The sequence below is a fragment of the Neofelis nebulosa genome, chromosome 1 (assembly GCF_028018385.1).
Source record: "Neofelis nebulosa isolate mNeoNeb1 chromosome 1, mNeoNeb1.pri, whole genome shotgun sequence".
NCBI lineage: Eukaryota > Metazoa > Chordata > Mammalia > Carnivora > Felidae > Neofelis > Neofelis nebulosa.
In genome coordinates this window covers 225,145,288-225,171,590 of record NC_080782.1, presented here as the reverse complement: position 1 = coordinate 225,171,590, position 26,303 = coordinate 225,145,288, and the positions used below count along the sequence as shown (strand labels likewise).

Here is a 26,303-nt window from a genome sequence, read left to right as displayed (position 1 = left end):
TCATCAAACACTACTGACATTTCTGTAATCAGCTTTATTATAATCCTTGAACAAATACCCTGTTAAAACTATCATGAAAATATTTTTATGACAATCTGACAGAGTATTTGTAAACCAAGGACAATTTAGAAGATGTAATGTCTGGGTAACCGCTTTAACTCTATTTCTCTCACTGCCCTCCACAATTGGGCAGGGCCGGGCGCCTCCTCCAGGAAGGGCCTCTGGCCATCAGCCACACCCTCTGATGAGGAGGATGGCTGCCAATCTTTCACCCTCCACTGGGGGTTTACCTTACCCACTCTCAGGGGTGTGAGTGGTCCTGGCCACCGGGATGTCCCAACTATTGCCCCCTCCCAAGGACCCAGTATATGCATCTCAGGACCAAAGTAGCACATGTCTGTGCAAAATGTCAGTTAAACATCAGAGGGGTGGAGGCACCTGGCTATTCAGTTGGAAGACTCTTATTAACCTCGGGGTGTGAGTTTGAGCCCCACGTTGGGTATAGAGATTTCTCAAATAAAACAAAAACAAAAACAAAAACAAAAACATCAGGTGGGTCAGTTAAACCCATTTACAACTGCCACAAGCTATACAATCTTGGGCAAGTTCTTCTAACTGTCTGGGTCTCCTGGTGATAGTACTCACTTGGAACGGTTGCCATGAGAACAAAAGAACATCTCTACAACAATCCTAGCACTGTATCTGGCACCAAGTAGAAGCTGAATAAACAACACATCTCTTAAACAATCAGAAACAACGGCATTTCTTGAGTCCAGACAATGTACCAGGCACTATTCTTCAAGCACTTCAAATGAATTAACTAGTTCTCCCAACAACCCTCTATCATTATTATCCCAGCTTATAGATGAGGAAACTGAGGCATACAGATTGAGAACTTCACAAGTGGAATAAGACTGGATTCAAAAATCAGACAGACAGCAGCTTGCCTTGTAGCTGTGGTCATATGCAATGGCGGCTGATGCCAGTATAAACGCTTACAACAGGTCCACGTGGGGATTTTACCCTTGACTTGAGTCTTCCCATCTGTCAAATTTTACCCAACTCAAAAAATGTCAATCTCCTTCCTGTTTTCGGCCTTCCATGAACTGTTCTATGCTGAAGTAATGATAATAGCAACCGTTTATAAAACTTCCTCCATGCCAAATACTGCACTGAACAGTCCGTATTTTAAGGAATTCTCACAACTTCTAAGAGAATCGCTAGTCGCATTTTTCAGATGAGAAAACTACAACACAGTGAGGTGGGTTGCTCAAGTGACAAAGCTGTTAAGTACAAAAGGCAGGATTTGACCCAGGCAGTGTGACCGGCAAAACCCAAGCTCTTGGCCCCTCAGGTATACTGACTTCTCAGCAACTATTAACTTTATGAGAATAACTTAAATCTGTGGTTTAGATAACCAATACTACAGAATTTCAGAAATATTTTGTTTCTCTATCAATCAATTACAGGCAAGTCTAAAATTCTGAAGCACTTTAGACTCATTTCCAAGTTACAATACACGTTTTTACCACCAGTCCACCTACTTCATTAATAGCGGTATGTCTGCCTACTTTAACTGTATTTTTTGCTTTTTAATTCTTGAAACTTGTTTTTCTACCAGCACAGTTCGGTGGCAGAAAGGACTGGGATTCTCTCTTCCTTTCTAAATTTAAGAAATCGTATGGATTAGGTTAGGTTAATACAATAACAACAGTGAACCTGGTAATTTAAGGACCTAATAATTTAAATGGTTGCTCTAGAAAACCATGTGAAGCCAGATGAGAACCTCTGATGATGACATCATCATCATCATATAACTTACAGAGGAATATTAAAGTAATATGAGGAAGTCATCACATGAAAGAATAAAAATAGTTTTCATACCCTCACCAAGAAAAATGTAATGTGGGGCGCCTGGATAGCTCTGTTAGTTAAGAGTCCAACTCTTGATTTAAGCTCAGGTCATGATCTCACAATTCATGGGTTCGAGTCCCGCATCAGGCTCTTTGCTGGCACTGTGGAGCCCACTTGGGATTCCTTCCTGCCCCCCCGACCCTCCCCCACTCATGCTGTCTCTGTCTCTCTCAAAATAAATAAACTTTAAAAAAATTTTTTAAAAACTACACAAACATTAAAATAAAAAGAAAATGTAATGTGTTATTTTCCAAATGTCTGTTTTCATGTCCCCTTATGTGTGAGGAACTATACTCAGGTGTTTCCCAGGACCAGGAAAGAGAAGGGAAGAATTCTGCCCCAAAGAGCTCTCGCAGTCAGATGATACACAGGAAGCAAGAGACAAATACAGAAATTCCATGAGAAAGCACACCTGTTATGAGGAATCCAAGAAAAGAGAGAGATCCCATTCAACTGGAGGAAATCAAAAAAAGCTTCATAAAGGAGGTGGCAAAAGAGGTCACGTGGGAGGAGGAAGGAAGCACAGTGTGAGCAATGCCCATTCCGTGAAGGCGTGAGGACTGGGCCTGGGATGAGCGCTTTGCTAATATACATCTGGGGGACCTAAGATCTCAGAGGACAGCAAGTGTCCTGAGAAAACTCTTGCCCTCTTAGAGACAATGATGAGAAAAATTGAGGCAAACTCTATATTCACGCCAGTCTAAGTTTTGCAGTCACTTAGTAATCAACAAATAAGGGGATTTTAGTCCAAGAGAAATATATAAGGTAATTTAGCACAGAGCAGGGTTTCTCAGCCTCAGCAGTACTGGCATTTGAGGCCAGATCATTCTGCTGGGGGCTGTCCTTAGCACTGCTGAATGTTCAGCAGCAACCCTGGCCTTTCTCCTCTGTAGGCCAGTAGTGACCCCCTCCCACCCCATTCTGACAACCAAAAGTGTTTCCCCAATTGCCAAATGTGCCCGGGGCAGGGGGGCAAAATCCTCCCCAGTTGAGAACCACTGGCCTAGACTTTTGTATAAGAATGTAGAAATACTTACAATTTTTTTCCTTTCTGCCTTCTACCTGAAAAATCTCTGCAAATAAAATGGATGGAGGACACGGGAGACAGCACCCTCTGTCTTACGCAGCAACCCCAATCTCTTGGCCCTCACAGCCATCCCAGGAAGTATTCTTCTCATTTTAGAGATGAAGAAACCTATACCTAGGTATTAACTTGTCCAAAGTTCTACGTTCAACAAGATTGAATAAATCTGGTGACAAGACTCAAGGTTCTAAACATTACTTATTGACCCAAAGGAGCCCTTTAACTTAAACACATATCACTTTAATAAAAAAAAATATTAATCATCTTCAACATAATCTCATGCTAAATTGGCACAAATCCTGTCCACCTATTATGAACTATTTGTTCAGGAAAATCTAAAATGCCACCACTTCATACAAGGAACATACAAAAGCAGTTCAAAGAAAGAATCGCTGTAGGCTGACATGATTTCTCAAGGGCTATATAGGAACGAACACTCTTTGAAAGCAGGATCCAAAAACAAGTAAGTAGCACCTGACTCTGAAGCCCAGACTATCACTGCCTCTGAACCACGCTACTCTCTCCATGCATCTTGCAAAACAAAACCAAAAGACTTTCTCTAAACAAGGGAAATCCCAGGAGTTATACAGGCCAACTGATGATCTAGCAAGAAGGGCAGGTTTGGCATTCTGCAACTCCTACAATGCCAGGAGGATGGTCTGGAGCAAGCACAAGGCCTTCCTTGGCCTTAGTTTCCTACCCATGCAATGGAGATACGGCCAAATGGTAAGGAAGACTAACCAGCACTTAGCAAAGTTTGGATGACAGCTTAATTAAGAACTTTACCTCATCCTTGTCCCTTAAATGAGGACACAATAATCTTTCTGAAGCCTAAGCTCACACCAAGGGCAGTCTTTTTTTTTTTTTTTTTTTTTTTTTTTTTTTTGTCCAAATGGGTATTTGTTCTATTTGTCAACCAAAGAGCATCAGCAAGCCAAGTCTATCTCCCTGTGAAAGGAAGTACTTTTCTTCCTAAGCAGTGTGTGGAGGGAGTTACAGAGCCCATAGTACGAGAGACTAGATGGAGTCCACTCATCCACATATTGAGAACACGGGGCAACTCCTTCTGGCCATACCGTAAGCCATGTCTAGGTCACTTGGTCAGCCCCTCCCGACCACTCATTAATCATCACTACAAATGCACTCCCTCCTCTCCTCAGAGGTACAGAAAATCCACTAGCCCAAAGGTTTTCTATATCAACGTACTTTGTCATCTTTAAGAATCTAGTTAACTAGTTGGATGGGCCGACAGAATTTGTCTTGGGACTGCCAGTATGTGCATTAACCGTTTAGATTCTGTTAATTAACTTATCATTTATCCATTAATTTTATTCTGCCTTTGTATTTCCAACTTTAAATTGAAGTCCTAGTTTTTTCCTCCAAGATTACAAAGGTAATCATGCTCTCTGATGTAGTACAGTAAAGTGGTTAAGAACCTGAGATCTGCAATAATAACCCACTGACCTCTTGGTTCCACCACTTACTATGTGACATTGGGCAAATTAACTTTGTGCCTCAGCTTCCTAATCTAAGGACTGGGGATAGAGGAGCACCTGGTTGGCTCAACCCAAGGAGCATGCAACTCGATCATGGCTACAAGTTCGAGCCCATGCTAGGTATAGTGATTGCCTCGATGAATAAATAAAAACTTTAAAAAATAATAATTAAAAAATGGAGATAGCAACAATACCTACCTGGTATGTTTATGTAATTAAGTAATAAACATAAAGTCTAATTCCAGTCCTCTTCTCCTCCCTATAATAGTGTAACTAATCAGGGGCGCCTGGGTAGCTCAGTCGGGTAAGTGTCCGACTTTGGCTCAGGTCATGATCTTGCAGTGCGTGGGTTTGAGCCCCACATCGGGCTCTGTGCTGATAGCTCAAGAGTCTGGAGCCTGCTTCAGATTCTGTATCCCTCTCTCTCTGCCCCTCCCCTGCTCGTACTCTCTCTCTCAAACATAAACAAACATTTAAAAAATTAAAAAAAAAAAACAGTATAACTAATCAACACTTGCTTTAATCCAATATTCTCTCTCAAATAGGAATGGAAAACCACAAAGTTCATTTTCATTTCAAAAACTTTAAATGCTTCTAATGTGTTTGTTGCTTAAAATGTGAAAAGTCTGGGGCGCCTGGGTGGCTTGGTGGGTTAAGCGTCCGACTTCGGCTCAGGTCATGATCTCATGGTCCGTGAGTTCGAGCCCCGCATCGGGCTCTCTGCTGACAGCTCAGAGCCTGGAGCCTGTTTCCGATTCTGTGTCTCCCTCTCTCTGCCCCTCCCCTGTTCATGCTCTGTCTCTCTCTGTCTCAAAAATAAATAAACGTTAAAAAAAAAAAAGAAAAATTAAAAAAAATATATATCTGAGAAAATGTGAAAAGTCAGTCAAAAATAAAGAAAAAATAGGGGCGCCTGGGTGGCTCAGTTGGTTGAGCATCTGGCTTCCACTCAGGTCACGACCTCATAGTTTCTGAGTTTGAGCCCCGCGTTGGACTCTGTGCTGACAGCTCGGAGCCAGGAGCCTGTTTCAGATTCTGTGTCTCCCTCTCTCTCTGCTCCTCCCCCACTCGTGCTCTGTCTGTCTGTCTGTCTCTCTCTCTCTCAAAAATAAATATTTAAAAAATTTTTTAAAAATAAAATAAAAAATAAATTACTTATATTTATACAATCCAAATACGACCCACCATTAATATCTGGATATATTTCCTTCCAGATATTTCACATGATCTGAAACTGAAAGATATATCATACAGTCAGATCAGTTTACATACAATTTTATATTCTGCTTTCCCATGTTGCTGGGTATTTTCCCATGCTATCAGAAGCTCTTCCAAAACACAAAACAAGTCTTTCAGAATGTCCCTATCAAACCTGTTACAGCATTATTAGCAAAGATAGGTATTTTGGCTCTCTCTTTGGTTCTGATCTGTGCTTTTTATCTCAAAATATTCTACATAATCCAAGCCCATAAATAAAAATATGAAAGCCCCAGATGCTCAGCTACTTTGAATTTTAAGGCCAAGAATTTTGGCTAATGCTAAAATGTGTGATACCGCATAATTATATAGCTCCTGCTCTGACCACCTCCATTTGGTATCACTAACCCCACTTTACAGATCAAGAAGTTAATAGAGCAGTGATGTGACTTATCTAAATATGAATTATCTGGTTACCAATCTAAAAACAGAATCCAGGGATCCTAATATTTACTGCAAAATCACAAACCTGGGAGAGGCTCATGAAGGCAATATAAAAAGCCAATGTTAGAGGGAATTCTGATGAGAATCAGTTCTCAAACATGCTGGTGATCTAAGAACATCTTCCCAGGGGTGTTAGAAAATATATCAACCGAAGATCTCCAAGCAAGTTTTGTAGACACTAGCACTGGCTGGCCAGTTATCACTGTCCAAAATTACAGGTGGGAAAACCGGGGCAGAAGGAAACTGAAACACACATCCCCAACATTTTGCGATCAAGACAGGACTAGTCTTCCTTTCCCATCTCAGCTCAGCCCAAAGGAAGCCAGGTAAGTAGGCCAAGTTTCCATGTAGACTGACAGGGAGAGCAGGGATTTTACTGCTCTGAACAGGAAGAAAAATGGTAGGAGGTATTGGGGAGATGATGACGAAGGGAGAGAGGGCAATGAGAAAACAGAAATAGGATGAGTACCCAATCCAATGAGGTTGATGTAAGATGTGCGTGGGTCCCAAAGCATGTACCAGGTCACACATGCAGGGTTGGCTCAGACACTTCCCAAGCGGTGTACAGGAGCTGGAGAACCCAGCTCCATAAGCCTGGACTGACAGAGTCAAATCTCTGTAACCAACAGATAAAATGTCTATGGAATTATTCACCCAGAACACAGGGATGGCATCCCTGATCATCCTCATCAAGGCACAAAAACCATGCAATCCTGAGATTTTTAACTCCTTTTACTAACGTAGAGACTATGGTAACGTAGAGACATGTCAGAATGTGACGTCGGCCAACACCACCCATCACCAAGTCAGTAATTTCCACATTTAACACAGATGGAGCGGAAAGACTACAAAATCTGCTAAGCCTGATTATGCCTACAGAGTTCGAGATTCGCCACTGAACAGCATGAAGATACACTTTTAGTTCAGTGAAAACAAGTGATGACAACATGCACCTAGAGGGGCGCCTGGCTGGCCTAGTCAAAAGAGCATGCAAGTCTTGATCTGGAGGTGAGGAGTTTAGGCCCCACACTGGGTTACAGAGATTACTTGAAAATAAAAGGCACCTAGAATTAACACTGATATGGCTATAATTCCTCATCTTATCCCTTGGTACGGTTCTCTCTTCCCAAAAGTCAAATATAGGTTAACTATGCATCACATAATGGGATGGATCTGATGGTGCAGATTCAGTGGAAATCAGTGGACGTCTATACGTCCAGACTATCTTATGCAGGGAGAAGCTGTTTCCTTCCCCCCTTGTCTATTTACCAGCACAAACTAAGGTTAGTAAAAATATCTTTTAAGACAAACACATACTCACAGGTTTTTTTAGCTTGAAGACTAAAATACACAAAGTTGTTTCCATTTAGCTTACTCTCCCCAGTTACTCTCTTCTCTATGGGTGTTGCTTAATGTGGAACTTGCTCCCGTAAAGCACAAGACTACCTTCCTCCAGACACTGCTTAGAATCAGCACAGGCCCCTATGGCCCTACGCTCTTTCACAGCTCTTCTGGGTCAAAGGGTGACACAGCATCCAGAAACTAGGACAGGTTTTCTCAGGCCACCTTTCAAGAAGCACAGTGTCCCTGGACAAGGGCACGACCGACCCGACCCCACTGTGTACTCCACTGGTCACTCCCCACCCATAACAGAAAAACCAGGTTTGGTTTGGGGCGCCTGGGTGGCTCAGTCGGTTAAGCATCCAACTTAGGCTCAGGTCACGATCTGGAGGTTCCTGAGTTCCAGCCCACGTCGAGCTCTGTGCTGACAGCTCAGAGCCTGCAGCCTGCTTCAGATTCTGTGTCTCCCTCTCTCTCTGCCCCTCCCCACTTGTGCTCTGTCTCTCAAAAATGAATAAATGTTAAAAAAAAAAAAAAAATTTGTTAAAAAAAAAAAAGAAAAACCAGGTTTGGGATTCTGTGTTTTGTCAACACATAGAAATCTAAGTCCTCTGAAAGGTTGATTAAAGAGTTAAAACCGGTTAGCCGGGAAAAGAATACTGGTTAGCTGTAGAAACTGGCTTCGCATACCTGAAGAGGAAACAAACTGAGCCAATTCCAGGTGACTCCCAAAACCAGAACCAGAAGCAAGCCAGGGGGCAGGAGAAGGGGGAATTACAGGCGAACACACAGGGTCAATATAGAAATAAACTTTACAGCAATGTGGGAAGCAACAGATTCTCAAGTATCTCACAATGGCCAAGCAGAGGCTTCCATATCAGGTGGTAGTTTTAAATTTTGAGATTATGCTTAAAAATACAGTTAAATAAATAAATGATAATCCATGATTCATCATGCCTTCTGGTACACAAAGTTTAATAAACTTGAAGGCCCAAACCCAAACTCAACAACAAGGAAATAAATGGGAATACGAACAGTTTAAGGTAACTTCTACACAATGTGAGACAGTAAATCTACTTGTAAATCCCTGTGAATGGGATTGTATCTATCAATAATTTAGAGACCATTGCCAATGGCAGTAGTTAATACAATAGGGTTGTGGTGATAAAGTAAAACTGCACCGGTAACCAGCAATAACCTCTGAAGAAACTTTTCACCTGATTTACATTAATCGGTTGGAGAAATTTATTCAAATTGAATAAACCAGGGGGCTGAAAATGAGAAAGAAACCGAAGAAGAAATGACAAAGTATGGAGGGGGAGGAGGGGATGATCAAAAAGACACTTTTAATATAAGTCATTTAGATCTGTACCCTCAGAAGCTCAGCAGACTATGTGGCATTCTTCACTTAGGGAATAACTGAGAACAGATCAGAGAGACTCCCTCCAAGCCACGTTTTTAACTAATCTACCCCAGCTATCAGCGTCAGATGAGAAATGAGAAAATTAATGAACAAAAAGTAAACCTATTAAAATGAGGGGGGTGGTCATTAATAGATGGTGATTTTCTGTTTAAAGCAGTTAAGGCAAAAGCTAACTTTTGTCACTCTCAAAAGGTAAACACTGCAAAACTCTGGCTTCCACATTTCTCTCCACCTCATCAAACTTTTAAGACATTTGAATCTGATGACAATTCACTGGGGATCATTTCTGATGGTGGTTCTGACTCCTGGTGATTCAGTACACAATCACACATTTGTAAACTTAGTAAGAGCAAAACATTCCCTGACTCAGGAGAAGTTCATGTATGTTCTTTTTCGCAGCTTTCTGTGCTGTCAATGGCATACTTAGGACATAAAAGCATCACAAAAAGTCACATTTTCTTTCTACCATGTGTACTTAAATGCAAGAGTTCAAAGACCCTAACATGTCAAACTATTCAAAAATTAGACCCAGATCACAGAAAACAAAACTAAGTATCATTATAGTATTTTCTTAATATTCTGCACTAGCTAAATTATTTTGTAGGTTCAGGCTCCTACAGAAGCATGCCAGTGTTGAACCACACCCAACAGAGATAATTAATACCCTCTTTGTGTGTTCCAATTTTATTTCATTTTTTTCCTGTCTTCCTCTACCTCTGGTTGAAAGAGCCAAAATGTGTACTCCCTACACTATCACAGGAAACAAAGCAAGGGAATTCTATCCAAATTGAAGGATGTCAAATTCCCAGGCATGGCCAGGCAGGATGTCAAAGGTCATGCCCCATATTTGGCCAAAGAAAAATACTATTAATATATTTATAGTCAGAAAGAGTAACTATAAATCCAAAAGCTATGACCTGATGAAAGTCGGAAAAGGCATTAAATTCAAAAGTTTTTATGCCCACACAGGAAGGCTGTCCTGATGACATTTCAGTTCATCTGCAAAACTGGTGTGGTCTAACAAGTCGACGCTCTTATGACTCTTACCTGTGGGCCCCGTGCGGGTCTGCAGCAAAGTGGCCGCCAACTTGTTTCAGGCCAGAGTAACACAACAGCAGCCCCAGGGAGCAGGGAGACCTCACGAGGAGAGATGAGATTTTGTGCAAAAGGCAAGTCCCGGACTGAAAAGTTTGCTTAATAAAATTCAATGTCATTTTGTTTTAAGTGAGTCCCTGAAACAGTCTAGGCAAGCCTCCTCAGAAACATGCTTAATAGGGCATGTGACTAAAGGGAGGGCTCGCCATTTCAAATCCCAGGGGTATATTCACAGTTAAGGATCACAAAGAATTTAGACAGGAAAGGAATCCCTCTGATGCATTACTTTAGAATCTGAGATGTTTAGTTTTCATTTTATGCTTGGACTTCTTTACATCTTCCTCCCAGTCCTCTTTAAAAGTTATTTGAAACACAAATGGGGGTGGAAAGTGTGAATGAGGCTTAATTGGAAGCCCTGAGCTGTCAATCCCAGTAGAATGATCTCAGCTCTTGACTTCCGTGATTGAATGTGTTTTCCTTTTTCTCTTCTTGCCTTTTATATAAACACAGGCGGAAGTCATGGTTAGTCTAAGAACCATGGCCATCAACAGTCTGTCTTTGATTAAAAGGTCTACATAATTTCATCACAAAAGAAATTAAGCAGGGCCTTTCTATGAATACATTCAGCACTTGATATAACCCAAAATCATTTACGCTGTTCGACAGGATCACATGGTGTAAGTCATTATTTTAATTTTTTTTTCTTAGAAATAGAATTTATAAGGCATGCAATGGAATGGTAATGAATTCTGAAATTGACTTTCAAACATGCAACCTCCCATAGTTTGTGGAGCAGAAATGATCAGCATAAATGTGAGCTACGCATGTATCAATATAATATTCTCTACATTTTATTCTGTCTCTCCCCCATATTCTCCATCTTTAGCTCAAAATAAAGCAAAAATAAAGCAATCACACTAAGGAATGAAATGGTACAAACTTTAATATCCAAACTACTTATTAAATGAAACTCAATTGAGTTATTGAAACTCAATAACCTGGAAAGATGACTCAAGAGTATTTACTTCTGGGGCGCCTGGTCTTAGTTTTCACTCAGGTCATGATCTCACGGGTTCATGGGTTTGAGCCCCGCATCGGCCTCCTCGCACTGACAGTGCAGAGTCTGCTTGGGATTCTCTCTCTCCCCCTCTCTCTCTGCCCCTCATGCACATGCTCTCCTTCAGAATAAATAAACTTAAAAAAAATTTTTTTACAAAGAATATTTACTTCTGAGTTAGACACCACACTGAGAAACTCAGGCTATAAACTCTGAAAAGATGGATACAGACAGCGTGGGGACTAGCCTTGAAATACAGGGAACCATCTAAACACCAAAGTGTGGGCACGGTAATTCTTAAAGCTGTGACAACCATGCTTCTAAATTTCTATTTCAGTAACCCCAAATCTTGGTGTTTTGTTTGGTTTTTAGTATGTTCCATGTAACTAGCAAAGATATCAAAATGGCATTTCTAGAAATATAAAGCACCTTACAGAAAACATCCCGGGAATACAGGGATATATTACAGTGCTACTACAAAGCAGAGTGATCACAGCTGGCGAAGTATCCATTATAGAGGCAAAAAAGATGATGCAAATCACATCAAAACACACCTCATTACAGGAATTTTTAACCCTAAAAAATTTCCTTAGCATTAATTTTTTAATTGTCCTAAGTACTTCAGAAGAGAACAAAAAAAGCAATAAAAACCATTTGGTGAGCTCTTCTAAAATGTAAACCCATCAAATACTGTGTTTAAGATCAGTGTTAACAACAGCAACAAAAAAATAATCTGAAAGCCCGTGTCTTAATACAAATACAAAATAAATATAAATCTAGACCCTATATAATTAATTCTATTTCATGAATTCTAAGAGGTTCAAGAAACCAGTTGGGGCACACAGGTAACAGAAGAAAGTATAGGAATCTTTCACATTCAATGTATGCAAATGTAATAATGGGACACTAAAAATAGAAAGTTAAATTCTAAAAGGTTGAAGGAGAGACCAATTCAAGTTGCACAGGTTACATAAAATTCTCTCAGCAGGATGGCCCACAGGAAGCTTTCACATTCATTGCATGTAAATTTCATGACGGCATGCATATCTACCCATCCAGAGAGAAAAGGTTTACATTCAAGTTTAGAGAAATGCAACCAGCTTGGTACCCAGTACACAAACAACCTTAGTGATATTTACAAGTTTGGCAAGTTCCTCTCAGCCTCTCCCCCTCCCCCCTTCAGAGCTGGCCCTGCAGGGTGAGAGAAAGGGAAAGAGGTCTCCAGATGCAGACAGGTGATACAACGCTTGCCTTAAAGTAGGAGGGTTCTCCTACATTCAGTCACAGTATGGTGGGCTGAAACTGACGCTGAACCCTCGCTGGTGGGACAAATTGATGATTCTCCAAATTACATATCACAAACTCAAGAAACTACGTCATCTCTGATATAAAATTAGGATGACTGAAGGTACTATCTTGATGCATTTATCCTGATGCAACCTACGCTTAAGGTTATATGAGAACAACAGGACAAAAAATTCCTCTTATGTCAAAATAGTACAATAAAATCCACAGTTGACTGTCACTACCTCAAGAATCTGCCAAAATAAGAGCCTCTAGCTAAACCATATGCAAACCATTTCCTTTGACCTTGCTTCCAAGCAAACGAACTATCTGAGGTATTTGATATTTACTTGTATAGACCATTCCCAAATATTTATGTGGTTATTTTGTTTTCAAGCTTTGAAGGACATGTAATATTTACAAGCCTAGGAATTATGTAATTCATTATAATTTCACTCTCCAAATTACATTTGAAATCCAAATACATTTCTTTTCAAATACGGAATGTAGAGTAAGCCCTTTTCTTTTCCCAGTTACCCTCACCACCACTGAAAAGATAAAGACCCTCCCATTCTGTATGCAGGGATTTCTCACCTAGACAAGATGGGTCTTCCCTCAAGACACCTGCATGGCAAGCTCCTGGGGTATGGAACTGGTAGAGGGAAAGCACTAATTTTCTAAGTTAAAAAAGGAAAGCTGGGGGCACCTGACTGAGTCAGTCAATATAGTATGTCACTTGTGATCTAGGGTTTGGGAGTCCAAGCCCCACGGTGGGCACAGAGCCTACTAAAAGCAAAAGGAAAACTACTATGGGGGCTGGGGAGGAACTGAGGAGGCAAAGTTAAATGCCTCTGGGCCTCAAATAACTATTTGAGAGATACCAAAAAGATCTTTATCTTCCCACATAATCCAAGCTGGTTCTCATCTTCCTCCTTCCTCCATTAGACCTTCTCTCTTGGCTAGAACCCAAACAAGACTCAGAGGGTTAATCATGCTCTTCGAGACTTTCCTACTGCAGTTATAAAATAAATGCAGCCACGGAGGTCCCCTCCCCTCCCTTCCTGATGTCAGGTTTGCTTAGCTCCTTTCAAACTGTTAACTCAGCAAACCAGTAACAGGAGGCCTCTCACCAGCCACGCGAAAGCAGTTCTAGAACAACTTCAGGATCAGGGTTGTAAAGAGAAAAACATTTTTTTTCCAACTCTGCTGCATATCGAATCTCTAATATAAGACATTCACAAAACCATGACCCATTTTCCAGATCTGCGAGGAATGGCGATTGAGAAAAATCTATTTATCCAAGAAATGTGTTTAATCACACAAAAAGAAAACGGGCCACACTCTCTTCCCACCCTCTTTCACATAACAGCCCTGCTTTACTCAGGGGAGTTAAGCAGCAGCTCCACACCCTTCAAGGTCACAGGATTTAGCATGAGGGTCACTTCTGTAACTTAAGACCAATATCATCTAAGGCGAAAAGTTAAGGCAGAGTAAGATTTTGTTAGGTCTCAAGGATCCACATTAGAGATGTTGGAACCAGGTCACACTCAAAAAGGTGGCAGTCTTGAGACTTCGTGTCTTTGCCCAGCAGCAGTGTGTAAGAGGAGCGTGGGTTGTCAGAGGTAAAAGCACATCCCAGGTCACAGGTGCTGTGGTGCAGACCAATGCAGCACAGGCTTTAGAGGTGTCTCTTCTGAGAAGACAGATGTGCCACCCACCAGCCCTAAGAACTGAAGAACCCATGTGACGTAGTGTCCACAGGGGACAGGCTACCTTAGAAAAAATGACCGGTCCTCCCACAGATCTACAAATTGACTCTGCCTCTCCTCCCAGGAGAGAAGCCTAGGAATAAGCCTACACTTCTCCCCTTCAAAATCAGAACTAAGACAAGACATAAGTTATCGGATGAAGATGTTTTACATATCTCTCTAAAGACGGAATGAAAAAAGACCAAAGATGAGTGGCAATTCTGAACCTCACTGGATCCACAAACATTAACAGTGGGAAAAAATCAGACTGGCCAATTACATACTGTTTCCTAGTGCTTCTGATCACTAGCAATCACACAAGCATGATATCCTGGTGTGCTGTGAAAGCTACTTTGTCCATGTGTTAGGTAACTTACAAATTTAATAATTCCTCCAAGTGAGCTCTTTCTTCATCTGTTTTTGTTTCCCTGTTCCTGGCTCCCCAAAGTAAGACACCTTCTAAATGATACTGTCTGCTACCATAAATATGTACATACTAGCAAAATAGCTTTCTACATTTCTCCAACACTTGTTATTTCTAACATGGCCAATAAGCTTAAAGATCTGTATCTATGCCTTTTTGCTATGCCACAGTACAGTTTCTATTACATAAATCTTTTGGTTCTCCATGAGCTAGCCAGGCTCACTCACAAGTATTTGGAATGCATTCAGTTATATATCGGCCTGACATCAGTTTTGGGTTTAGCCTATCCAGATTTAACTTCCTCTGGATCCACTGAACAATCTCATTATAACATTCATTCCTATACAAGGTTAGTGAGTAAAGACAAACTACAATGAGAAAGCTATTGAGGATTTCTAGGATTTAGCTAATGCAATATTAGAACTGACATTTAAATCTGAAAGCATCTTTTTAAGCCAATGTAAATTTTCTTCATGATTGCCCTAAGTATATTCTGAGATTGCTAACTCCAACTTTAGAATTTCTCTTTTTTCAGGGAAACCTAATGCACTTTTTGTGCAAATGTAAAATGGTGCAGCCATTATGGAAAATGGTATAAAGGTTCTTCAAAATATTTCAAATAATGATCTAAAAAAAAAAAGGAATTTCTGTTTTTTCAAAAACACAAGAATTATGCTCAACAATGACCCTTCTTTATTTAAATCACTCTGCTCCCAGGACAGGACAGTATGAAGGTTAGGTTTTGTTGTTTATTTGTCTTTTTAAGTAAACTCTACCCCCAAGGTGAGGCTCAAATTCACCCGAATTCACCACCCAGAGAGCAGAGATCAAGAGTTGCATGCTCCATCCACGGCCCATCCTGGCGCCCCTGAAGGTTAGTTTTAAGGAACAGACCAAGCAAAAAGCTAAATATTTTGGAAATACCTACTCTTCATGTTAAGTCAATTATGTAATATGTGCCATGTTCCATTATCAAATTCTGCACGTAAATTTTAAACCCAATGCAGTACACTGGCTTTACTTGCATTCCATGGGTTTCTATATTCACAGGAACATTTCTACAAAATTGAATTTTTAAAACTGAAAATGTGACCCTATTTTCATAACTTCTTATATTATAAAAACATATAATTTCATAGAAAAATTTGTTCTAATACATATAAAGTTCAATTTCCATCTGACGATATTCTACCCTATACTTTTTAAACTTCCTGTGTGTCATATAGCCATTACTCAGAGAAACTGATGCTTCCCTTATTTTCACGCCTTTATAAATGCCAGTTCATCATTTTGAAAATCAATTTAAAGAATTATCTGAGGGGCGCCTGGGTGGCGCAGTCGGTTAAGCGTCCGACTTCAGCCAGGTCACGATCTCGCGGTCCGTGAGTTCGAGCCCCGCGTCAGGCTCTGGGCTGATGGCTCGGAGCCTGGAGCCTGTTTCCGATTCTGTGTCTCCCTCTCTCTGCCCCTCCCCCGTTCATGCTCTGTCTCTCTCTGTCCCAAAAAAAATAAAATAAAATAAAAAAAAAAAAAAAAAAAAGAATTATCTGATATATAGAAAAGTGGATATGCCAATGGATAGTTACTTGATAAAACCAAGTACAATAAAATGATAGTAAGTAGAAACTAGATGGCAGGTATACAGATGTTCAATGGAGAATTCTTTCAACTTTGCTGAACATTTGAAAATTTTATAATGAAATCTTGGGAGACTAACATCCCATTTGCAAGGTCCACCTCAATAGCCAACAGAGAACTCCATTTTTCTCAAAGACACTTAACCCTCCCTACTGTGGACTAACTACACTGATTTATGTGCCATACCTAACCTGCCTACAGGATCACATTCGAATCATTTTTCTATCGTTCAGATGCATCTAATACGACATCTTGTATACAATAATTATTCAACAAATAGAAAAAATTAATAAAAATACCGTGACCATCTGTGGAAAATAATCATTGTTCTTTAGTAATACTAAGAAAAACATTATCACATTTTGAACACACAGAAAACTGAAATATAAAAGACCCATGGTTCAAGAAAAAATTTCTTCCCAACCACATATTTACTATATAACGGACATGATATAACATGCAGACATTAAAGTCAAATTACAATATACAGCAACATGAATTAAGAAATCACCAGACATTCACTAAGAGAAGGCAAAAATGCCTTCAGGCAGGAACCAAGACTGGAAGTTGGTGGAAAGGACATGAGCTTTGCCGACTAAGCAAAAATTTCAGAACTTGCAGTAGAGGCACAAGATGATCCAAGTGCTGGGGACAGGATGGTCTGGACCTGAAATAAGAGGCCTAACCTAGGGGAATGAGTGGAGGTCGTGAAAAGAATGTCTCAAGAGACTGAGACAGAAGAGCTGACAGACTTGGGGGCACCAAAAAGCATGAGAAGAATATGCTGAAAAGGGCATCCAAGTCTGAAAACTAGGGAAAAGGTTAACCAGACTATTAACCGAATCAGGGAACTCAAGATGGGAACCTTATCTGAGAGTAAGAGGAAATATGGCGTGCTTGGGTTTAGACATGTTCAATTTGAGGTGAAAGTGGGACATTTATGGCCTTTAAAGTAACTGGAGACACAGGACAATAGATGGAGTCAGTTACCTAGGAAAGAGCCAGAGAAAAAGTCCACAACTAGTCCTGAGGTTATCTTTAGGATTGAGCACAGAAGAAAAAAATGAATGAACCAACTGGAGGAGAAAGCAGTATGAAAGTGGGGGAGGGATGAAGACAGTCCAATGTAACCCAGTCTCCAATAAAGGGATTTCTACAGAGGGGGTGGTCAACGGAAAACTGAGAAAATGGAAGGCTTAGACACTCCCCTGCCAGCCTTGGTGAACTCTGACCGTAAAGACTACAAGCTCAAGCAATCATGAGAAACCAAAAATTGGGGGTATAGAAGCTCATCACACAGTCCCATCTCGGTTTTTGTTTTGTTTTGTAATAAATATGGCCTGAAATAAAGGACACATATTGAATGTATGTCCTTATTTAATATTAATAATGCATCAAGGTGAAAATTCACCAAATAATAAACTGGAAAGGGATTGCAGATTTAGCTTTCTAATCTTATTTGGCACAATATCAAAAATAGTTTGCTTTTTTTTTTTTTAACAGCTTATGTCAAAGCTACACGAGGATGAATGAAAAAGAGGAAAAAAAAAAAAAAAAAGGGAAAGCAGCCCCAAAGCTTTCCAAGTGGCAAGAATAATTCAAACCAAGCCTCAATATGTGCAGTGCTTAACCCACAAATTTATAAACCATAGGTAGACAGAGTGGAGTGGGATGCCAATAGGAGGGTGGATGTTAAAAACTGAACCATATGAAATCACTAATGTACAAAAATCCATTTTCTTGTTTCATATGTTCCTTAGAAGACCACAAATAACAAGCAGTAATTTTCTGCAAAGAATTTATGTGCCACTGAGTTCTGTTAGTCTTAATCAAGAATTAGCAAAAGGGACAATTCTTCCAGGCTTCAGTACACTTATATACAGCATATCCACTGGGACACAAACCGTCACCCCCTCAGACACCAAAAGAAACACTTTCTCAAGTTCATCCAATCCTGTTTGACAACTGAGGAGCAGCCCATACCAACTTCAGAATTTTGTACACACCAAGAAAAGGTGGTTGTCTAACCCAAGGAAGGTCCCAGGGGATGGGGCAAAGGCAAGTCTCTGCAAGCTGTTACTAAGAAGGCCGAGGCAAATGCTGAACTGCAGAGACGCAGGGCTAAATCCACTTTGCTCACTCAATGCTCCAAGGCTCAGTACAACTACAAACTGTTCTAATCACCATGGGGTTTATCCTGCCTCTCCAAGAGGATTCCAGGAAGCCCCAAAGTTACGGCACACGCAGGGAAAAAAAAAAAAAAAAAACCCAGCCGATTAAATTCCCATGATGCCAAGGTACTGGGTAGTTTCCAAGGGCAGAGTGTTCTAGAAAAATGCAAATAATTCAGGCTCTCCAAAGAAATTCCAGGCAAATACAGACAGCTGCTGTCTTAGAAAAATCATACAGAATTGTAGTTTAGGAGGCTGGATGAAAAGGCACAAGGACAGAGAGAACATGTCCAGCCTGTCAGGGATTCTAACTCACCACTGAGTATTCTTTCCCTCCTCCCCAGTTTATATGTCCCCTTAAAAGATTCCCTGTGCAGTGCATGGTATCCTAGCCACATTTGTGTCCACTGCCAATGTGACAGATTCTCAATAATGGGGGGGGGGGGGGGGGGTTGTCTCAATGAACTTTAACCTTCTTTAAAATTTACATGAGTTAAAAATGCCTTCTTTCCAGTATTCAAATGTTTGCCACCCCAAGAAAATAAAAGCTGAAAAAAGTCAAAAATAGAAGTCACCACTCTCTTCCAAGGATCTGCCACAAATCCACAGGTAAAATAAAAATAAAATTCTTATAATTATCAATTAAGGTATTCACACTTGACATCAATTTTGGAATTTCTGAAAAAAAAAAAAAAAAACATGCCAGCCATAAGACCTGTTACATCAGTCCCACATACCTTTTTCAGCCTTTAGTAAATATGATATCACACTTGGCTGCATAATTCCCTTACTCATTTTTAATTCTCTTACCACATGCTCCCTTCCCCAAATACAGATATTGACATTTTCACCCCACTGTAAAAAAAAGGTTTTCTTTTAAGGTAATTTCAGTAACAATCTAGAAGCTGGCCTCACCTTTAAAGAGGTCATTCTCTAAATCAAATGTGACTGCAGCAAGAAAGCATCTATCATCCCTGTGCTAGGGACTTTGTGGCTATTTAAATAACTCACCTGCAGATTACAAACCCTAATTACAAAATACGAGTTTTTAAACACAAAAAGTAGTACTGTCAGTTCATAAGCCAAATTAAAGAAATGTCATTGCAAAATAAGGAACATCTGAGATATCTCACTTGTCAAAGCATTCTTTTAACCGAAGTGCTCCAAATAGTGTCAAAACAAAAAACAAGAGTCAACTTAAAACTGCCATTAAAAAAAAAAAAGAGGGGGGGGGTGGGTGGACAGAACCAGAGCTCACAATACTAGTTCCCAAGCTCTAGAAAGCTTTCTATGTGGGAGGGGAAGAAAAAAAAAAAAAAAAAAAAAAAGGTCATGGAAATGAAGTTTCACTATTTATAAATAGTGTACATGGTTTAAAAGATCCTGGGTTTTCCAAAAGTCTTAGCTTCCACTTTGAGTGTAACCTTATGATAATTATAGCCGATACTAAAACAACTGTAAAGCACATGTAAGGTACCATCTCTATAAATACAAAATGCGTATCTGACAAATATAACCAGTGTCTAAGGAACTACAAGTTTATGAACTCTTTAACACCTTCTCAACTATTCCGTCCATGAAAACCACTTTCAAATCCTCAGGCAGGCCCCAGAAAGTAAAGCACAAGCAACTATATTTAATTAAAGGGTCAATCTAATTCCCACCAGTAAATCACAGGAAATATTTAGTTCCAAAGCAGCCTCTCCTAAGTTTTAAAATAGTTAGGTTTTGGTTGATTTGCATTTTAGGACTCGATTTTTAAAGCTAAAAGTCATAGTAAAATTTCTCCCTTTTACGAACCTTTAAATCAAGGGAGTCTTTCAAATCTGAAAAACTTGGTTTTAACAAGTAACTCATTTTTATGAAAACTCGAACCAAAAGACTAGTTATGACTTAGAATACTTAAGGCTGTTTCTTTTCTTCTTAAAATATCCCTTTACTCAAAGTGAAAATGCACTTGCTGTAATCTGACTTCCACCAACGGACTCTCATTACACCTGAAACATTTACTCACTTGAGAACGGCAGCCCGCTCCTCCCAAAGCCCCACTTGGTTGCCACTGGGAGCAGTCACTGGGCCTCCAATTTTGAACAGATACCAATGATTCTAATTGCTCTTCTAGCTCTGAAAAGTGTATTTTTAAAAATAAAATTATAATTGCATTTTGGCAAAAAAAAATTAGAACAAAAACCTAATAAAAATGGTTGGGGGTTTGCTTTGGCCTTAGAATCTTTGTTTTGTTTTTAACTTGAAAGTTTAGGTTGTATTCCTAGTTTAAGAAGAATAATCTGATTTAAGGCCATATGAGATGCAAAACTAAAAATAATCCCAAACATCGCCCTTCTCCATCTTTGAAGAAAGGCACTCCAGCAAGCTGAAGTAGATTGTATCCATTTCCAAGGACCTAAAAGAATGGTGTAAGTACACACCGTACTTTGAAAAAGTTGTTGTTTTTTTTTTTTTTAAATGGCAAACGCTTTATAAATAAATAGCTCAAGTAGGGTTGATAGATGAGCAAGTCAGGTCTTAAATTCAAATGTTAAGTAAAATTGGATTTGGCAGACAATCTTGATTTTGTGACTTAAAAGAATACATATCAAGCTTAAAAGAAAGCACTGTACCTTTCTGAAACACTTGGTAAAATAACATGTTAACGCCTAGTAATGACATTGTTAAGTGGTATGTTTACTCTAAAACACACTTTGGAAAAAATAATATCCTGGCTCCTTCTCCAGGAACCTCAATACGTTAGGAGTATCTTAACCTTTTTGACACACATTAACCACAGGCATGACAGTGTATGTAAAACAACCGTGGAGTAACCAATTGCGCAGCAAAGATCAATCTTTATTAGGCTGTACAGTCAGGATTAGGGGTGAGGAAGAAGTTCCGAGGAGTGAGGAAGTTCTCCACTAAACTTTCACATCGATCCCTCCACCTGGGACAGCAAGAAACTGTCAGCTTCAGAAGGCCAAAGGAGAATGCACCCCCGGGAGGCCTCCCCACAGCCTCTCCTCCTGAGAGCCCCGGGGTCTTCTCAGTCTCCTAGTAGGGAAGTACCTGCCCCCATCCTGCGTCTCTCCGGGTCTCCCTCTCTGAAAGACAAAAAGGACCAGAGGCCCCTCATCTACGGTCCTCTCTTGTGGCAGGACGGCCCTACAAACTGCTTTGATGGCGCACCTCCACTCCGACTCCCCGAAAACACTTGTCACAAAGCCCCCTGCCTGCCTCTGGGATCTGTACCTCCACGCTCGGTAACAATGAGGCGGCAAAGTGAGAAAGAAGGTACACACATCCCCAGCTCTGGTCACCCAAGGCAGCCTCCCCGTGCCTATGTAAAAGCCTCAGACCATGGGCGAGGCCAAGTTTGGGGACACTTCCCTGCGTAGAGAAGTACTGGCCTCGCAGCCCCGCGGCCGGGCCGGGAACCGCGCACCGCCCCAGCGCGCTGGCCCTTTAAAGACGCTCTCTTCCTACGCCTGCGGCCCCTCCCCGGCCGTCGCAGCTCCCGCTCCCGTCTCCGCCCCCGCCGAGGGTCACACTTGAACTTTAGCTCGCCCGGCGCGGCCCGGCGCCCGCGCTCCGCAGGCGGTGGCCGTCTCTTCGCACGTGTCGGATGCACTACCTCGGGCTCGTCGCGCCCGACCCCCTGCACTCGAGGCCACTTCGGGTAAAATCAAAACAAAGCAAAATGCACACCGGCCTCCAAAAACTGCGCTGCCAAGGGCCGACTCGCGACCTGTCCCTTCCACCTACAGATCGGTCCCCCGGCGGCGGGGCCCCCGATGAGCCTCCCGGCGCCCTCCTCCGCCCAGTGCGGCGGAAACGGCTCTTCGGCGCAGCCCAAGGCTGGGGGAACGCGCGTCGCGGCGACGGAGAGGAGCCGCCCTCACCCCCTAAAGGTCCTGGAGTAAAAGAAGCGGTGACAAGAGTCCTCGCCGGCCGTGGGGGAGCAGCTCCCAGTAAACCCCTTCCTCCTTCCACTGGCGGTGAACTTTGCGGCTCGCTCTTATGTCCACTTCTTGCCGTTACTTTTTTTCACTCCCTAATTCCCAAATGAGCCCCTTTTCCCCGTCCCTCTCCAACTCTCACTTGAGCGCGCGCACACACACTTATTCCTGTCCCCCGACAGGTCCTGGGCAAGCCCACCACTCACATCTGCCACTTCTCGAGCTTTCCCTGCACGCGCTGCCCGCGTGCCCTGCACTTTCAGCCCAAGCAAACTTCCACAGCCGCCCTCTCATCTGCCTCACCACGACCTCAGGTGGAGGCAGAGTCCCCGCGCCCCCCTCCCAGTCCGGCTGTGCGTCCCGAGGCCACTCACCTTCCAGCCCGCGGAGCTGTTGCTGTCACCCTTATCCTTGAAATAGGGCACGCTCTTGACCATCCACTCGTAGATCTGCGACAGCGTGAGCCGCTTCTCGGCTGAGCTCTCGATGGCCTTGGTGATGAGGTCGGCATAGGACAGGTTGCCCCACGCGTTGCGGCGGGACGAGCTGCTCTTTCTCGGCTGCCCTGCAAGGGGGCCGGAGGCGGCTGGGGGCACCGGCGGGTGCTGAGACAGCGGCCCGGGCGGCGGGGGCTGCGGCGGCGCCGGGTGCAAGCAGCCCGCCTCCGGGCCCTGGAAGTCCCCGCACAGCCCCCCGGTGGCGGCAGCTGCGGCCGCCGCCGCCGCCACCGCTGCCGCCGCCGCTGCGGCCGCCGCCACGGACCCGGGCGCCTGCTGGAAGTCCCCGCTCTCCTCCAGCAGGCTCAGGTTGCTCATGAAGTCGGCGTTGACAGCGGCCGCCGAGGCCGAGGGCAGGCCCGCGGCGGCGTCGGGGTTCGCTGCCGCGCCGCCCGACGGCGCCGGGCTGGAGGTGGCCGAGTTGGACTGGCTAAACTCCGGCCTGGGCAGCGGCCAGGTGCACGAGCGCGGCCGGGGCAGCGGCTCGAAGTCCGGGTCGATCTCCACCACCTGGGGCGCTTCGGCCATGGTGACCCCCACCCCTCCCCCAACCGCGGGAGAGCCAAAGGGTCGAGAGCAGCACAGGGAGCCAAGGGGGAGAGGGCGCGAAGAGCCGGTCCGAGATTTGGGGGGGCGAGGTCGGCGCCTCGAGCCGACGAAAACCGGGAGGAAGGCGCGGCGGAGTAGTAGCGCGAGCCCAGAACTTAACTTCGCGGGTCCATCAACATCTAGGCTCTTCCAGATTCGCTGCACCGGCAGGACTGCAGGCCAGAGTCGCCGGGTCGGGCAGCAGTCGGCGCCGAACTCCTGCTGACAGGGCCTGCGGACCGAAGGAGGACGGACGCCGCGGGCCGCTCGCTCTCCCGGCGGCGAGACCGCGGCGCTGCTGCCTGTTGAATGTGGCGGCGGCGGCGGCTGCTGCAGCGACTACGCTGCCGCCCGACTTACGGGATCTGCCGCCGCCCCCCGCCCGCGGCGGCGCGCGCGCCGGCCCGCCCCTGACTGACAGCGCACGCGACCAATGAGCACGCGGCGCCGCCGCCCAGGCAGCCAGTGGTCGCCCGCCTGGGCGGGGGCCGGTTTTCCACCCGGGAGGCGGCAGTGGTTTGGTGGGGGGTAGTGGGATGTTTTTCTCTTTCACACATTCTCTCTTTCTCTCTCTCTCTCTCTCTCTCTCTCTTTTTTTTTTTTTTTGGATCTCTGTTATTATTTTCTGGTAATTCTCAAGTATTTCTGTGAGTCTCTCGCCCTCTCAGTGTTTTGATTGCTAGGAGGCAAACCAGCGTGGAGGCGGCGGCGACACTTTGTTTACTACTGAAGAGCAAAGCCGAGTACTCGAGAAGCTCGAGTGGAACAAGTCGCTCGCTTCTTCGCCTCGACCTCCGCTCGGGGCCCGAAGTGGGGCGGGGCGGGGCCCAGGGGGACGCTCCTCGCTTCGCGGGCACTGAGTGGGCGGGCGGAGGCGGCCTTGCGGAATTCTACTCTATCGCCCCCTTCTCGACTCCACCCACGATTTTTTGCAGAGAAACGTGGGGAAGTCGGTGGGTTTTGTTTTTGTTTTTTGTTTTATTTTCCTGCGATCTGTCAAGTCCTCCAGCCCCCGCGCGGGCTTCACAAGCCCCTCCCGCACCTGGGTCCCGGCGGTCCAGTCCGCGCGGCGGGCGCCGTCCCCGCCGCCTCCGCGCCTCGAGCCCACCTGTTCGTACCCTAGAGCTGAGCCTCTGCAGGTTCGGTCTAGTCGGGGGCCAGGCGTCCAGCCCAGCGGCAGCCCACCTGGGTTGACGCCACACTTGACCTAAAAGGCTAGAAATGAGGTAAAGGGACTCAGCCGGGCCGAAGACAGTCCTATTTCACACGCACACACAGACCCAAAAGCATCCTAGACTTCAGTGCCCTCTGTGGGATCATCTTCCCCTGCGCGGGAACCTCAGACTCTAATGGTCCAGGGGCGGCGGGGAAGGGGTCAGAGAAGAGCATTTAGAGAGAACCTTGTCACTTTATTATGTACCCCTAATTAAGTTCAACGGCTTGCTTGTCATTTCTTTGCTATTTAGGATAGAAGTAGTGAGATTGCAAGTAACAGCGCAAGAGGGGTAAAACCAAAGCCTGGGTGAGCCCTGCCCACCCCCAGGTTCCTTTAAATTGCCTCGAGTGCCAGTCAACTTCCCCCCCCTCCACCCCACCTTTCCCCATCTGGGCTCCAGGTCCTGGACGTCCTGTCGAGATCATTGGGGCCAAAGGCAGAAGGACAATGGCCCTTGTGTCTCGGGGAGCAAAAGAAACAGTTTTCAAGAAACAGTTTTTTGTTTTGTTTTGCCTATTCAGGAGGCATAAGGAAGGCATTTCCTTTCAGAGGGATGGGATCACTTAGGATGGAAGATTGACAGTAGGGTTTTAAATATCTTGTCCAAAATGACAGCTCCCAATTATTTTTACAATCCCCTTTCTCTTACAGGTAACTCTTCAATTGAAAAGTGGCATCTAAAGAAAATTAGGCCTCATTTACGAAAGTTTGAAAGAACTTAGATTTACTTCTTCTTTACGTTCTCGCTATCATCTCCCTAGTTCAGGCCCCTGTTTCTTCACAATCCACTTATCACAGCTTCCTACTGATAAATGGGGGAGAGGGGCAGGGAAGAGGAAGGTCGTGAGCCTGATGGATTAAGGATAGAGGTGGTTCCCACCCTCCTCTTGTGGTCTCTGCATTTACTATCAAATTTAGGTGGTTCAGGCTTCCTCTGCCAGCCGCTAGGGGACCTCAGTAACCCGGACGACGAGCTCAAAGGAAGGCGCTAATGCAGAACTGTTGATAGCCTCAAGTAAGCTCTGCAGAGGCAGCCCCCATTCGGATGGCCGCACCCTACAAATAGGCGGTGCCCTAGTGCATCATTCTTGGCAAAGGAAACCAGCTGCAAATTTGGCCTTGCCTTCCTTTCAATTCCGGTTTTTCATGGCTTCAGTCGGAGGAGAGTATTTGGTTAAGGCAGTTTTCTTACAGACTTTCCTCAGGTCCTTGAAATCTGGACTATCCTGCCTCCTTTGGATGTTACAGTGGTGGGTTTTTTGTTTTTTTGGGGTTTTTTTGGTCTTTTTTAAAAAAAAAAGTTGAGTTGAGGGGCGCCTGGGTGGCTCAATCCGTTGAGCGTGGGACTCTTGATTTCAGCTCAGGTCACCATCTCGAGGTTCCTGGGATGGAGTTCCATGTCGTGCTCTGCGCTAACTAGTCTGGAGCCTGCTTGGCATTCTCTCTCTCTCTCTCTCTCTCTCTGCCCCTCTCCTTCTTTCTCACTCTCAAAATAAATAATATTTTTTAAATAAAAATAAAAAATTTGACCGGAAACAGGCACAGAATACTTATAGCGCCAATGTCCCAGACACATAGTTCCCAAAAACTCAAGGTATGATAAAAGGTGTTTCTAGCTGCCTACGGTACCACTGTATGCGTCAATTTACTGAACCTTAGGGTGCTGGTGAACATTT

At 43.7% G+C, this 26,303-nt stretch overlaps 1 protein-coding gene across 1 annotated transcript in view; it reads right to left on the bottom strand.

Moving 5' to 3' along the window:
• FOXO1 (forkhead box O1) overlaps positions 1-23,780 on the bottom strand; it is a 98,830-nt gene extending 75,050 nt beyond the window's left edge. The window contains exon 1 of the mRNA XM_058686591.1: positions 22,701-23,780. Coding sequence (XP_058542574.1) covers positions 22,701-23,351 — 651 coding nt within the window. The 5' untranslated portion in view covers positions 23,352-23,780. The remainder of the gene's footprint in view (positions 1-22,700) is intronic.
• Positions 23,781-26,303: the final 2,523 nt, after the last annotated feature.